This window comes from Rhinolophus sinicus, linkage group LG09 (assembly GCF_036562045.2).
Source record: "Rhinolophus sinicus isolate RSC01 linkage group LG09, ASM3656204v1, whole genome shotgun sequence".
NCBI lineage: Eukaryota > Metazoa > Chordata > Mammalia > Chiroptera > Rhinolophidae > Rhinolophus > Rhinolophus sinicus.
The window spans coordinates 59,255,666-59,269,781 of record NC_133758.1 but is presented as its reverse complement, the minus strand read 5'-3'; the positions used below and the strand labels follow the sequence as shown (position 1 = coordinate 59,269,781).

The 14,116-nt window shown below is 53.0% G+C and overlaps 1 protein-coding gene across 1 annotated transcript; it reads right to left on the bottom strand.

Annotated features, from left to right (window-relative positions):
- Positions 1-1,047: 1,047 nt before the first annotated feature.
- On the bottom strand, positions 1,048-2,589 carry H1-10 (H1.10 linker histone). Its single transcript, XM_019717194.2, has one exon. It carries the CDS (start codon positions 2,058-2,060, stop codon positions 1,428-1,430), a length of 633 nt encoding a protein of 210 aa, XP_019572753.1. The 5' UTR covers positions 2,061-2,589; the 3' UTR covers positions 1,048-1,427.
- Positions 2,590-14,116: the final 11,527 nt, after the last annotated feature.

Sequence of the window (14,116 nt, the reverse complement as noted above, 5' to 3'; positions counted from 1 at the left end):
CACAACATAGGAGACAGGTAAGACTCAACATTAGCACCTGGGCCTGCAGTTCCCTGAGGCAGGAAGCAGTGGGAGGAGCCCCCACACAGAACATTAAGAGACTTAAAGAGGGAGTGGAGTGGCCACTTGCCCCATTTAGGGTCTGAAAGGTGGTAAGTGGTTGCAATCTGCCCTGTGATGACCCCACTTTGTCTGCCAAGGAAGGATAGTAGCTGCCATGCTTGGCTCAGGGTTACCAGCAGGCCAGGGGCTCTTCCCCAGTGGTGCTCATTCTCCTCCCAACATATTGCCCTTCCTCCACCCACCACCTGTATAGTCTCCTACACAGGGACCAAAAGATCCTCTGCATTTCTCACCTAACCTCAACCCAAGCCTGCCCAGCTTGATATGTACTGCCCACTGTTCTAGAACATTCCCTAGGTTTTAGGATTGTCTAAAACCTGTTTTGCGGGGTTCTTTTCATAGGAACATACCAGAATAGGCCTCAGCCTGCTGCCCAACTGGACAAACTATTCCAGGGCTGAGGGTCATTCTTCCCAATTTTCCCAGTAACCCTCCAGTCCATCAGCCCTCCAGATTGGCCAACAGAGAGGATCAGTGCCTTTCAGGCCACACCTCAGATTGTGATCAGTGAGCCAGAGCCCAGGGCCTCATCCCCACTATCTCTGCCACATCAACATAAAGTCACACAGAACTCTGAATAACTAGTCTGTGAGAAAGCCCACCCTGATGTGCCTTTGTAAAAGCTGAGGGGCCCTAATCAGTTAACCCTGAAAGAGCTCCGTTTCCCCCACACCATGGTGGGGAGGGAGGATCCTTGTCGGGACCGGACTAGCTTATCGCCAGCATCTTTCCAACTGTACTCCCAGGTCTGTCTCCTGAGGATCCCTTCGAGTCAATCAGCAGCCCCCCCACCCCCACTCCGAGCTCCTGGCCTACCTCCCTAACGGATGAAGCCTGTGGAGGACTCCTGGAAGTCCATCATCCCATTCAAGATGCGCTCCGATCACGCCCATTCCTATTTCACTCGTAAGAAAACAAGAGCGGTTCAAAGGTTTAAACGATTTATTGTGCCCCCCAAAAGGCTAACAGGATGAAGGGAAGCGCCGCGTAGGCCCGCGCGATTGTTTGTCGCACACCCAAAGGGGGAGAGAATGGGGAGCCGGAAAGGGCGCCTAGAGGCCGGTAACCATAGTGACAGCCGTTGCCACCGGCGAAGAGCCAATGAAGGCGTCGCCAGAGCCGTTTCAAAATCTAAAAGCAAACACACAAAAAAAAGCTACCACGGCGGGCGGGGGATGGGAAGGAAGGAGCGACCCCGGGCCCTTCGCTGCGCTCAAGCGGCCCGGACCGGGGTAACCGTACAAAACTACATACACTTGGGGTACAAAAATCGAACACCATGCCGACCATGCAGGCCCGCGCGCTCACTTGCGGCCCTTCGGCACTTTAGGGACGCTGGGCTTGGCCGCCTTCTTCACCTTCTTGCCCGCAGCCGCCGCAGCCTTAGCCTTGCCGCCTTTGTCCTTCGAGGCGACGCCCTTCTTGTGCGAGCGCTTCTCAGGCTTCTGGCTCTTGGCAGGATTCTGGTCTGAGCATCGGGTGCCGGCTGCGCCTGGGGCCGCCTTCTTGGCCTTGTGCACCGCGGCCGCGGGTACAGTGGCGGCCGCCGGGACCCCGCGCCGCTCACCGCTGCCATCCAGCTTCTTGCGGTTGAGCTTAAAGGAGCCATTGGCGCCGGTCCCCTTCACCTGCAGAAGCGTGTCGTTTTGCACCAAGGCCTTGATGGAGTACTTGAGGTAGGTGCGCCCGTTCTGCTGGTCGAACCACGCTACCTTCTTGGCTTCCGTATAGATCTTGGCCAGCGACGAGCCGTTGCGCTCGCCCAGCCTGCGGATGGTCTCCACCACCAGCTGGCTGTATTTGCCAGGCTGATTCTTCTTCTTGTTTTTCTTCTTCTTAGACGGAGACAGCGCCGCCGAACCACCAGCTTTAGCTGCCTTTTTGGCCGCCCCATCGGCTGTAGTCAGCGGCAGGGCCTCCTCGAGCTCCACAGACATGGTGGCGAGCGGGTTGGTGGCGGGAGGAGCGCGGAAGCCCGGGGGCCGCGCGGGAAAAAGGAAGGCGAGGGGCCGAGGGGGTGCCGGGGGGCTGGGGGCGCGCGGCGGCTCCAGGCGGGAGCGGCCGCGGCCGGGCCTAGGGCCGGGCGGCAGGGCTGGGGTGGGGTGGGGACCCGGCCAGCCGGAGCGGGCGTCCCGGGCCGGGCCTGGGCGGGAGCCGAGGAAAGCGTTGGGGTAGTCGGGTCGAAGCCGAAAAACTGTCTAGGAAGGTTGCTGCTACCGCTGCCAGAAACCGCTGGGCGTGCGCGCTGCGCTCTGGCGAGGAGGGCGCCCCTCTCCTCTTTTATAGCTCCGCGGCGGACCACGTTGAGAACAACAACAGCCTGGTCCGAGCCAGCCCTGACTTGTGCTTTTTGGAGCCCCTTCCCCGGCTGCTGGATTCCTGGACCGCCCCTCCCCCGCACTGCTGTGATCCACCTTTGCGACCCGGGCAGGCCCCGAGCCCGAGGCGCCGCGAAGAAGCGTCCTGCGCCCGGGAAGGGCCCGCCATTAGGGAACGGAGGAGTGAACCCTAGGCTGCTGGAGCGCTAGTGGAGGGGGGCATCAGGTTTGGGGGCGAATAGCGCGGGTTCCGGGGGAGGCCCCAAGGCTCTGAGCTTTGCGTCCGGCAGCCAAGAGTGCTTCACGGGCACCTAAGCCATGACCGCGTCCCGGGAGCCCCAGGCTTGCCCACAGGACCAGCTTTAATTTGTCCGAACTAACACAGGGCACGCCCTCACGTGGTCGGCTGGGGCAGTGTGACGCGAGGTAGGACATCTAGGGGGCCTCCGCCTTCCAGCCACGCACCCGCGCGGTCTTGTTATGCCTCTCGGGGCCCGGGTACAACACGGGAGGAAGCAGGGGAAGACTGCAGTACTTGTCTAGGGAGATTTCCTTGCCCCCTTCACCTCCCACTGCTGATGCTCCAAGTACCCTATTTTCTCGTGCTCAAGTACCCGCCAACTGTCCCCCCCAAAGCCAAGTGTGGAGGCTTTTCCCAGCCACACCCCTCCCCCTCTCGCTTGGGGTGGGAAATTGAGAGACAGCTCTTCTGGCAAACTCCCACACACACACACACCGCCGATCCCGGGTACCAGAAGAAGCCCTCCGCGCCGAGGATGGTGACTGTGAGCTCTGCTGGACCCAGTATTGGGGGTACAGAGGAGACGCGGGACAGTCTCCAAGCCAAAGAAGCCTCCACTTTGAGGAAGCTGAGACTGGGAAGACACTCAGGGAGGACAGCTGAACCCTTTGGAGTAAGTGATTAGCCCCACGACCGTGGGGGCCAGTGACATCGGTGCAAACAAGAAACAGTCCCCTGAGGCCCGTGTATGGAGGATGGGTGGGTAGGACGGGAGGCTAGATAATTAAGGATCCAGGGTGGGGAAAGGAGGAGGCAGTGAGGTCCGTAAAAGGTGAAGGTGCGTTTTGGGGACTTATGTTCCAGTAGACCCCTTTGATCAGGTGTGGTGGTCCCCTCCTCTCGTGGGAACTCACCCCATTCACAGTGTTTGCACAGCCCCCATTTGCCCTCGGAAAAGCTAGTGAAATGAATAAGCCCCAGAAGAGATATTGAGGCTCCGAAAGGTGGGGTTTTTCTTGAGGGAGGGTTCAGGAGCATGGAGCTAGGAAAGGGCTTCTGACCCCACGACAGTGAATACACTCCATAGGAGAGAGAAGATAGATTGTATACCAGGTCCCTGCAAAGAAGTCCACAAAACCCTCTCCCAGGAAGGAGAACCCCCTGAGTGGACTGTCTGCTGGTGTTCTGAAAGTGCCACTGAGCTGAGCCCTGGAGGTGGCACTGGGGAGTGGGAAGCATCTTGCAGAGACTGCACTGCTTAAGCAAAGACCGAGTTCTGAAAATTCAAGTTGTGTAGGGGCTGGGGTTTGGGGGCCCAGCTTCATGGAGGATGAGAAAGAAGCTGCAAGATGGGGATGCCTTGGCCCATGGACAAGTGTCTGCCCAGGAGCTGGAGAGGTGCATGAGGGCCCTCTTGAGGTGGACCAGAGTACCTGGAGATGGGATGGGAACAGGGAACAGAGCAGCTGGCCTGAGGTGGAGGGGAGGTGGACAGTGACTACCTAAGAGGGGCACAAGCTTGAGTCTCAGAGCAGAGGGAATGTTCTTGAGCCCTGGGGGAGGCCTGGCCATGATTGGAGGAGAAAAATAAGTGGAGGGGGGCACAGCAGGCAGGCAGCATAGCCCAGGCCATGGGAGAGAGGATACACAAGACATGGCTCATAGTCCATGCCAGCCTGGATGAGTTCCTTGGCCTGCCACTGAAGGGGGTGCTTTTGTCAAGAGGGGGGCTGCCTGTGGACCAGGGTGCAGGAAGGCTAATTCTAGGCTTTGGGAGCTGGCAGGAACCAAGTGGTTTCATCCCACTGGCCTCATTATACAGATGAGGAAACAGGCCCGGAAGAAGGGTTAGTTAGTGGCTAGGGTTTGGGGTGCTGCCAGCCTTCAGGGATGCCTCTCAAACTCCACACTCCCAGGTAGGTAACTCCCTTGCCACCTTTAAGGAAATCATGGGCGGAAAGCCTGAAGTGGCCAATGAAAAATTACAAAATGTGAGAAAATGAGCACCTGGAAATGTCAGGGCCTAGCAGACACCCCTTCCCCAGGGCCTGGCCAGTCTGGAGTGCGCTCAGGGAATGAGTCCTCTCTCCCTAGGTGAGCTCATCCAGTCCTGGGACTCCAAACACCACCATATATATTGATGACACCCTGTTTCTGTCCCCAGCCCTGACTTCTGTGTGTCTCCTGACCAATAGACTCCGGCATCCAGCTGCCTGCTGCTGTCTCCACATATGTGTCTTGGCTAAAACAACTGATTTTCTCTTGCAAACCTGCTTCCCCAAACTTTCACAAACTGTTCTAGCCAGAAAGCAAGACACCCCTCTGATTTCTTTTTTCCTCTACCCTCTCACCCAACCCATTGTCAGGTCGAGCCCCACATTCGTCCACTTCTCCCCAAGCCACTGTGCTCTCCACCCTTCCCCTCTGGCCTCTGTAGTCCGCAGCAGCAGAGGGAGCAGCTAACAGAAGTCCAGTCCTGTGCATCCTGCCTCTGCTAAAAGGCCTCCAATTCTTATCAGACTTAGGATAAATCTGCACTCAGCCACACTGGCCTTTATCCTCATACCCAGGGGGCTCCCACCTCAGGGCCTTTGCACTTGCTGTATGGCTCCTTTCATTCAGATATCAATCCTTAAATACCTCTTCAGAGCAGCCTCCTCGGGCAGCTGTGCTAAAATACCTCCCTAGAATTCCTATTATCACCTTTTATTTTCTTCATAGCACTTACCATCTAACCCTATTTTGCCTATTGAGTATTGGGAGTTCTCTTAAGAGCAAAGCTGGATCTGCCTTGCTCCCTGCTGGACCCCAATCCTGGGCACACCCTGCCTGCCTGATGCAGCACCTGCTCACTCTTGTCTAGGCCTGAAGACACAGGTTTGCCCGAGCAGCAGCAACAGGAAGGTGGACTGGGAGTCAGGAGCCCCTGGTTTGGCTTGGACCTTGGCTCTCCCACAAACTCCACGTGTGACCCACAACTCCCCCCATACTGCCCAGCCTCTGTTCCCATTTGTGAAAAGGAGTTGGATGTGTAGAGTTTGAATAACCCAGCTTTGACACTTTGATTCTGGACTTCTGAATAGAAATATATGGCCTCGAGAGACGTGGACCCACGGAATACAGCCTGGCTGGAGGACAGGACAAACCAGAGGCCCAGGTGTCAGGGGAGCAAGTCGGCAGGGCCTAGTGGAAAGCCCAGGATTGGAATTACAAAACTGGGCTCTGCGCAGGCTCCTGTGTCTCTGTGGGCCTCAGTGTTATCTGTGAAAGGGTTATATGCATAAGAGCTCACACAGAGTCACCTTCACCTGCAAGGGTTTCTGAAAGCGTGGGCAGGAACCCTGGGGTGGGAGGGCGCAGGAGGCAGAGAGGTGCTGCAGGAGTCACCAGCCCTGGGGATGGGGTTCAGAGGCCCTGCCACCTGACGGCCCCTGGCCAGGGAAGACGCAGTAGGCTTGGACCAGGCTGCTGAGAATAACAGATGAGGGCCACAGTATGTCTCCCCAAAATGTGTTTTAAATTGAGAGGTTGGCTCTAGCCCATGTCTAGGATGGGAGGTAGGGTAGCAGGACCCAGTTTGGGATTTAAAATGTGAATAGGCATTTAATACTTTTCAGGGTTTAAGGAGAGACAAAAGGAAATAACCAAACAAGACTATGGGGAAGGTTGCCTTTAAGATGCAAGTGTATATCGTGAAACCCTAAATGGGGACATTGTTAGGGGCCCTGGCCGCTGACACCCTGTGAGACCTTCAAGGGGCTTGCAGGTCTGACTAAATGGGGCGGATGAGTTGCTGCTCAGGCTGAGAGGATGCGAAATGGGACTGGGATAAAACAGAGTTCTTGGAGGTCCGGCTTGGAGGGAGCCTGATGGTGCCTCTTGTCTGAGTGGGGGTACGGGTTAAAGAAGTGCTGGGCCCCACCTCTGCAGGGTACTGAGAAAGGGGCTGGGAATTGAGTGCTCCATCCACCTCCCCTTCTCGTACCTGCTGGTTTCCAACTGCCCAAGCTTAGGGCACCAGCAAAGTAGGGGCCCTCCAAAGGGTTCTCATATAATAGGGTGTTTTTGTTTTGTTTTAAAGAATGGATTTAGTAGTACTCATTATGAAGAAACCAGACCTTGCAGGAGTTCACACAGCATCAGTGCTATCTTTACTTGGAATCATTGAGAAGGCCTGTGTCCCAGTCTCCGTTTACTGCAGACCCACCCGCACAAGTCTGCATTATTCAGCCTCAAGGGAGGTCTGCATCCCAGGGACTATGGGTGCCAAGTAAGAATCCCCAACCTAGACATAGGGCCTGATTACTGTAAAAGTTGTGGATGATTGAAGATTTGAACCTGTCACCTTGAACACGAACAGTTACTCATCTCCAGAAATAATTTAACCACCTCCTCTTCTTGGTTCTCCAAGAACTGTAAAGGTGACTGGACTGGGCAGAGTGGTGGCACAGAAGAAAAGGGAGGTGGGGGCCCCAGCCTGCCTTGGGCCCAGTTCTGCTATAAATTACACTGTCTTTCCCCAGGCATTTTTTTTCTTTTTACTTCTTTGAAAGCCAGTTAGTTTTTTCTCAGTTATTCATGGTATGAAACCCAAGTGGTGTAGAAGGATATGAAGCGAAAACAAAGTCTCGACCCTCAGCCCCACTGCCTTGATAATGGCCACAGCTCATGTTGGGCTTACAAGCTGGACCTGTCCATATGCATACATCTGAGAATGGCACTTTTGTGCTACTTGCAAATGAGAGATAACACATGCACTTCTGCATCCTGCTTTTGTTTATTCTGGGCATCTCCATCACTTCATCTGGGTGTAACTTGTTCTTTTGAATAGATGCAGAGTCCCACAGCTGGTTATGTTAAATAAACTCAGAGTTTATTTAACCAGTCTTCTTGATAGTCATGCAGTGCTTGTACAATGGGGCAACTACTATCCTTTATTGACTGGCCCTGAAATATCTACAGGATTTATCCTTACCAATGGGTTTCTCTTTCAAAGTGAAAAGTTAATTCTTGATGATGTGTGACCAGGTTACCCTCAGAGCATGCACCCCCTTTTCCTCCTACCCATGCTTGCGTCCCCATCTGGGGCCTGTTGCCACACATCATGCCACCTTGGTGTGAGACCTCAGGATTTGTTTTTCATCCCTTTCACATTTTGTGACCAACCAGCTTGGTTTGCCTGCATCCTTCCCTGGGCCCCCATTTCAGGCGCTGCTATCACTGCCAAACCCTCAGTGACCCAGCCTCTTTCTTCTCCTCAGGGCCTTCCTCTTCATCCCCACCCCTCGCCCCCACTGCCATCTCTTCTGGGCCAGGCACAGTCTCAGCCACCAGCCTTTTTTGGGGGCTTGAAAGCATGTGATTTCATGCCCCCTTGGCAGTCTGACTTCTGCCTGGTTTTCTAACTTCATCTCCCATTCTTCATTCCCACAAGAAGTCAGCCTCCTTGCCCTCTGTAGCAACGCTGAGGAACCCAGCCTGACTACCTTTCACTCTGTCTCACCAGAGACTTGACTCAGAAGCCTCCCCTGCCCTAGTTGTCCTGGGGCTTTTGCCCAGCTCTCTGGCCTGTGGGTGGCACAGGGCCTGGTGCTGGAGCTCAAAAAGCTTGGACCAGGGGTGAGGGGTGAATGAGGGAATGAGAGGAGGAAACTAGAAAATGGCTTCTCCAGAGCCCACCCTTAAACAACTGCCCAGACTCCTGCTCAGGTTCACCCTTGGGTGGGAACAGTGGCAAGAGAAGCTCAGAGTAGCTCAGTCATTTAGGAAGCATTTATGGAATAAAAGGCCTCTGGAGGAGAGGGAAGCCCCCACTGTGTCTGCTTTGAAGGGATTTCCTTTACTTTGGGGGCCAAGGTCTCCTAGGTACAATCCCGAACCTTCCCCTACCTGAATGCCAGTTTAGAGGCTCAGAGAGAACACTAGCCCAGGAAATCTCATGGACCCACACAGCCTGTCGGTAGCAGCCTCGCCTCTGTGGGAAGGAGGCTCCCCTCAGGCATGGCTGCCACTATTGAGCCAGGAATGTCTTCTAGCCTCAGACCTGTGGTAGAGCTTGACATCTCTTCTCCAGAACCCCCAAGGTTTGAGGCCCGGGGAGCCAGGACAGGATCAAGAGACCATTCTGACCAGGGGCTCCAGGCGACCAGGACAAAACTTGATAGAGAAACAATCTTCCAGTGTCTTCCTGTGCAGTCAGCTCCAGGCAGCCTGCTCTGGCCACTGCTGCAGCAGGATCCGTCTTGGCTGAGGTGCAGGCAAGGGAAGCTTGGCTTTATCTCTCTTATAAGCAGCCTCAGTTTGTGGAGACTGTCTTCCTGGGGAAGAACTGAAAGCCATAAAGGGTGTGTGAGTAGCCTGAAGCCCAATGCTCAGCAGAGTCGGGGACACCACGCAGCATGGCCCACTTGCCAGGAATTGCACATTCTCATGGTGGGGGTATTTCTATCTCCACTGTCCTGAGGAGGAAACAGGCTTAAGAGAGATTGGGTAATACTCCCAGTGTATCTGGCCAGGAAAAGATAGCAAAGCATTTGCTGTTTACCCCATTTCAAGTCACCCCTCTGCCATCCTCAGTGGCAGAGTACTTTCTAGTATTTTGTTTTATACCATTTATCCCTTTCTGAAGTTATCCTATTTCATGCCTGTCACCCCACTAAAGCAGGGACCCTAACTCACTTGCTGCTCAGTGTCTGGCACACAGTAGACACTCAATAAATATTTGTGGAATGAATGAGTTGGGATTCAAACCCAGCTAGGGCTTGGTGCATTTGTGCTTCCTGTCATAGCACTAACTACTTACACAGGTTCCCAACTCAAAGTGTCTGTGCTAGGCTCACTAGGCCACCTGGTAGAGCAGAGGCCCCACAGGGAGTGACACTTTTGAAAAGCCTAGTAGAAAGCCTGCTGTGACCTTTGCAAGGCTTACAATTTTATTTCAGTTATTGGCTTGTCCAATCTTGTGGAATCATGGAATTCTCTACTAGTCAAGGACGGTGAACAGCTGCCCTAAGAGTTTCCTCCTGAAATGAATTGCACAACCTCAAACCAGATTCTGTTCCCTGCCATCATCTGAGGGGGGCTGGAAGGATGGGGATGCTATGGCTCCATGGGGTAGGGAGTAGCAAATGGACTTGCCACTTCAGGAGGCCACTGGCCTCCATCATCATCTGTCTGGTCTCCCTGCTTCCTCCGCCCTGCCCTCAGTTCAATCCAGTCCTTTCTCCACTTAGAGGCAGCCAAGGTAGCCTTTTAAAAAGTGAACCAGAGGGCGGCTGGTTAGCTCAGTTGGTTAGATCGTGGTGCTAATAACACCAAGGTTACCGGTTCAATACCCGCATGGGCCATGTGAACTGTGCCCTCCTTAAAAGAAAAAAAAAGTGAACCAGAGCTTGTTCCTCTCCTGTTCAAAACCCTTCAACAGCTCCCCCACCAGGCCCTGCAGCATCCGGGCCCTGCTGACCTCTTCGACTTTATCTCCCTGTGCTCCTACCCACCCCCGGCCTTCTTTCACTGTCAGGTTCATCTTTAACTGACACCATGTTCCCTGTGCTATGGCACCAGCTGTCCTGCCTACCTGAATCTTCCTCCATTTCTCCAACTCTCGATCTCCACAAGCTCCTTCAATCCTGTTATCCTGATTTCTCATAAGTTTTCTCTAACTGAATTATCTTTTATTTACTTGCTTAATATCTGTCCCCCTACTCCCAAGACCTTGTCTGTCTTGTGTAGCATCAAATGATGAGAATCTAGAAATTAATCTAACTCTTGGCCCGAATCAGGACTCAGAATTGTATTTGTGGTAGGGGGGAAAAAACAACCAAACCAACACCTAATCTAGAGCCTGACTTAAATGACTCTCAAAATGTGTTCCTTTATTCCCCTCTAATCAGGTAATAATTTTGAGGAATCTTATATATAATTTTGTGGCCCTTGAGGAACGCTTTGGGACCATTGAGGTGTTAAATGGTAAGGGTCCTCAGGCCTGTCTTACTGACCCATCTGCCCACCCTCCATATTTCACATGAAGCAGTTGAGGCCCAGAGAAGAGGCAGGCCCCAGCCAGTACGTTTGGATTATACTCCAAGTCTAGTTCCCAGTCCAGTGCTCTGGCCCCACCTGACTTCTCATCTGTCCATTTCGCTGGACCCTGTGAAGGGGAAAGCAAGGCCAAAGAGAAACCACAGGATGGGAGCAGGCACCCAGCTGAGTGACTCCCTTCTCCGGGTGTAGCCGACAAGCATCGGAAGGCTGTCCATCCAGGCCAGGCCCCAGAACCTCGCTTTACTGGGAATGTCTCAGAGAGCTGTTTAGCCTAAAGAAGAATGTGAGGCATGTCTGAGCACTCTTCTGACATCTAAACTGCCTTCTGGACCTGCCCATCTTGTACCATCTGTCCCCAGAAGATTGAGAAAGCTTCAAAGTGGGTCTTCTTGTTGCCAGATCTTCACAGAGGCCAAGGTTTTCAAAGCCCTCATTGGATCCTGTCTGCCCCCACTTAAAACACTCAGGCAGCTTCCCATCACACTTAGAATAAAATCCAAACATCTCCCCACAATTCTGAAGGCCTAACAAGGTTTGGGCCTTGCCAACCTCACTCCCATTCCTTCCCCATGCCCCTTCATGGCCTGCTTTTCTGTCCATGCGGTGGACAGCTGAGCCCAACCCCACTGTGCTGCCTTTGCACTGCTGTTCCCTCTCTTCGCAGACTTTCACAGGTCCCACCCCTTGTTGTTACTATCACCTCTTCAGGGAAGCCCTCCCTAAATACCCCATCTGAAGTAGAGTTACCCCCTCCCATCTTTCACCATCACTTTTCCATGTTTTTCTTCATAGCATTATAGCTACTTGGAGTTTTTGCATTTATCCTGGTCTCTCCATCCCACATGAAGGTCAGCTCCTCTGTTTTATGTACCACCAAATCCTCTGTACCTGGCACACAGTAGATGCTCAATAAACATGTTTGAATAAATGAAATATGAAGAGCCCTCATGGAGTACAAAGATTTGGCCTGTTCTTTTCTGCCCAAAGTATTGAACTGGGTGTCTGGAGAGCCTGGTGGTGAGGAACAAGACAGCATCTTCCCTCGTCCTCCCATCTGACATCTTAGGATTGTGGGTGAGCAGCTCACCCTAGTTGAGGACTGAGGGTTTACAAGGTGGAGATGACTTGTATTGGTCTATCTTCCCATCCCCACTGTACGCTCCCCTGCAGAGAGACAGGCAGTCTATGCTGGGCCCATGTCTTCTGCCCAGTGCCCATTTGAAGGGTGGCTTGGTGTGGATGTTGATAGTATATGCACGCCAAGTGTGGTCTTATGAACAGCTTTGGATCTGGGGAGCTGGAATGGTTCTCGGGATGGACAAGATCTTCAACCCTAGAGTTAAAAACGACCCATGAGCATGTTGCATAGTTCGGGTAAGTAACAACCAGGGCCAGAATCAATCGTTTTGGAGGCCTTTGGGGACATAATGAAAAAGATCTCTGGTATACATCTGGAAGATGTTTAATGCTGACTTGGGAGATTCTGGACCTCTGAAAGGATGGTGCCACTCATTCTCTTTTTCAGGGGGATATGGTAGTAGGTTCCCAGCTATCTCCATTTTCAGCTGCCTAAGTCCAGAGCCTCACCAGAGTGGGAGGGCTGGTCTCCCAAATAGCCCCTGCAGTTTCAAGGGTATGCCCACATAGTTTTCAATTCGGTGCTCTGGCACGCGGGAGGCGCGGCCCTTTCTGGTCTTTGCCCAGCGAGGCCGCAGAGCCGGCGCTGGCTGCGCGGGCAGTGGCAAGACCGCCACCCAGGTTGTTGGGCTCCGCACAGCCGTTAGGCGTTGGGCGCGCGCCTCCCCAAACGTCACCGCACCGCTGCCTGGCCCCACCCATCGTCTCCACTGAGACCCGCACGCTCTCTGGCGCCCACCTCTCAATGACAGTGTCCGAGGCTATGTTCCCCGGAGCTGCGCGCCCTGCACCGGTCGACTTTCTCGGCTTCTGGAACGCCTGCCAGCTTAGTGGGCTGGCATCTCGAAGACTTGACAAATCCTAAAACCACCGGAGTCCCTTATTGACATGCAGACTCCCTTCTCTAAGGAGTCAATAGGTCCAGGGAGGGACGTGGGAGGCTCTATTTTAACAAGGTGATCCTTATGATTGATGATCGGCCAGGGTTGGTAAAGAACTGATCCAAAGCCTAGAGAGTTGGGAGCCGTGGGTGGTGTTACTAGTGATCCCGGACCTGCATTAGAGCTTTCCCTGGTGGGGGCCCCAAAGCCAAACCTCAGGGGTTTGTCCCCTGGACACAGATGCTCCTGATAACTTGCCCCACCATGGGGCTGCAGTGACAAGGATAGAAGTCCCAGGGAAAGCAGTCCTGCTTCGGGGACTGCTTCCCCTAACTCCCTTAAATCCTGGCCAGCCCATCACAGAAGTTCTGCAAAGCTGACCATTGTCTTTGATCTCTGCTGGGAGTCTGAAAGAACATTGTAGCACCCACCTGTGGTCCCTCCCACCCCAGGCTAAGCCACATCTAAGCCTGCCAAGGAGAACACTTGTCATTTCACAAGACCCCCTTCACAGATTTGTAGATGGCCAGAGTTCCAATAGAAGACCCAGTGAGTTAAAAATATACTGGGGCTCGCTGGCCTGGAAGCTGACTTCTAGGGTGATCTGGTGAAGTGAAAGCTGGTACATACATGACTTACCTACCACAGTGCCAGGTAACAAAGCTGGCTTCCAGAATGACCGTTTAACCAGTACCCTGACCATTCCTGAGGCTGCCTTCAAAGCCTGTGCAGTTGGACCGCCAGCCCCTGTGGTTACACTGGACACTGGGAACCGGTGCTTCCCAGACCTGCCTGATCATAAAACCACCAAAGACATCTTCACAGGTAGAACTACCACACTCCACACCTCAGTGCCTTTCTTGTTCATGCTGCCCGTACATCTGTCTGGGATGCTTTTTAAATGTTGTCCCAGGAAGCCAAAAGAAAAAACCAAAACAGAAGACAAAAATATTTATTTTATGTGTCCCAGGGTCCACAAACTCGTAGGCCTACCTGGACAGGTAGATAATATAAAGAATGAAGTGGTTTGTGAGGGATTTGTGACCTGGAGGTAATTGTGGGCCCATGAGGGGGCAACTGAGGCCAGTCCTACTTGCTGTGTCAAGCAGAACGTACCGTGTTTACCCGAAAATAAGACTTAGCTGGACCATCAGCTCTAATGTGTTTTTTGGAGCAAAAATTAATATAAGACCCGGCCTTATTTTAATATAAGACCAGGTCATAATATAATATAATAGCTGGTATAATATAATATAATAATATAATATAATATAATGTAATATAATATAATAAATACTGGGTCTTATATTAATTTTTGCTCGAAAAGATGCATTAGAGCTGATGATCCAGCTAGGTCTTATTTTCGGGGAAAC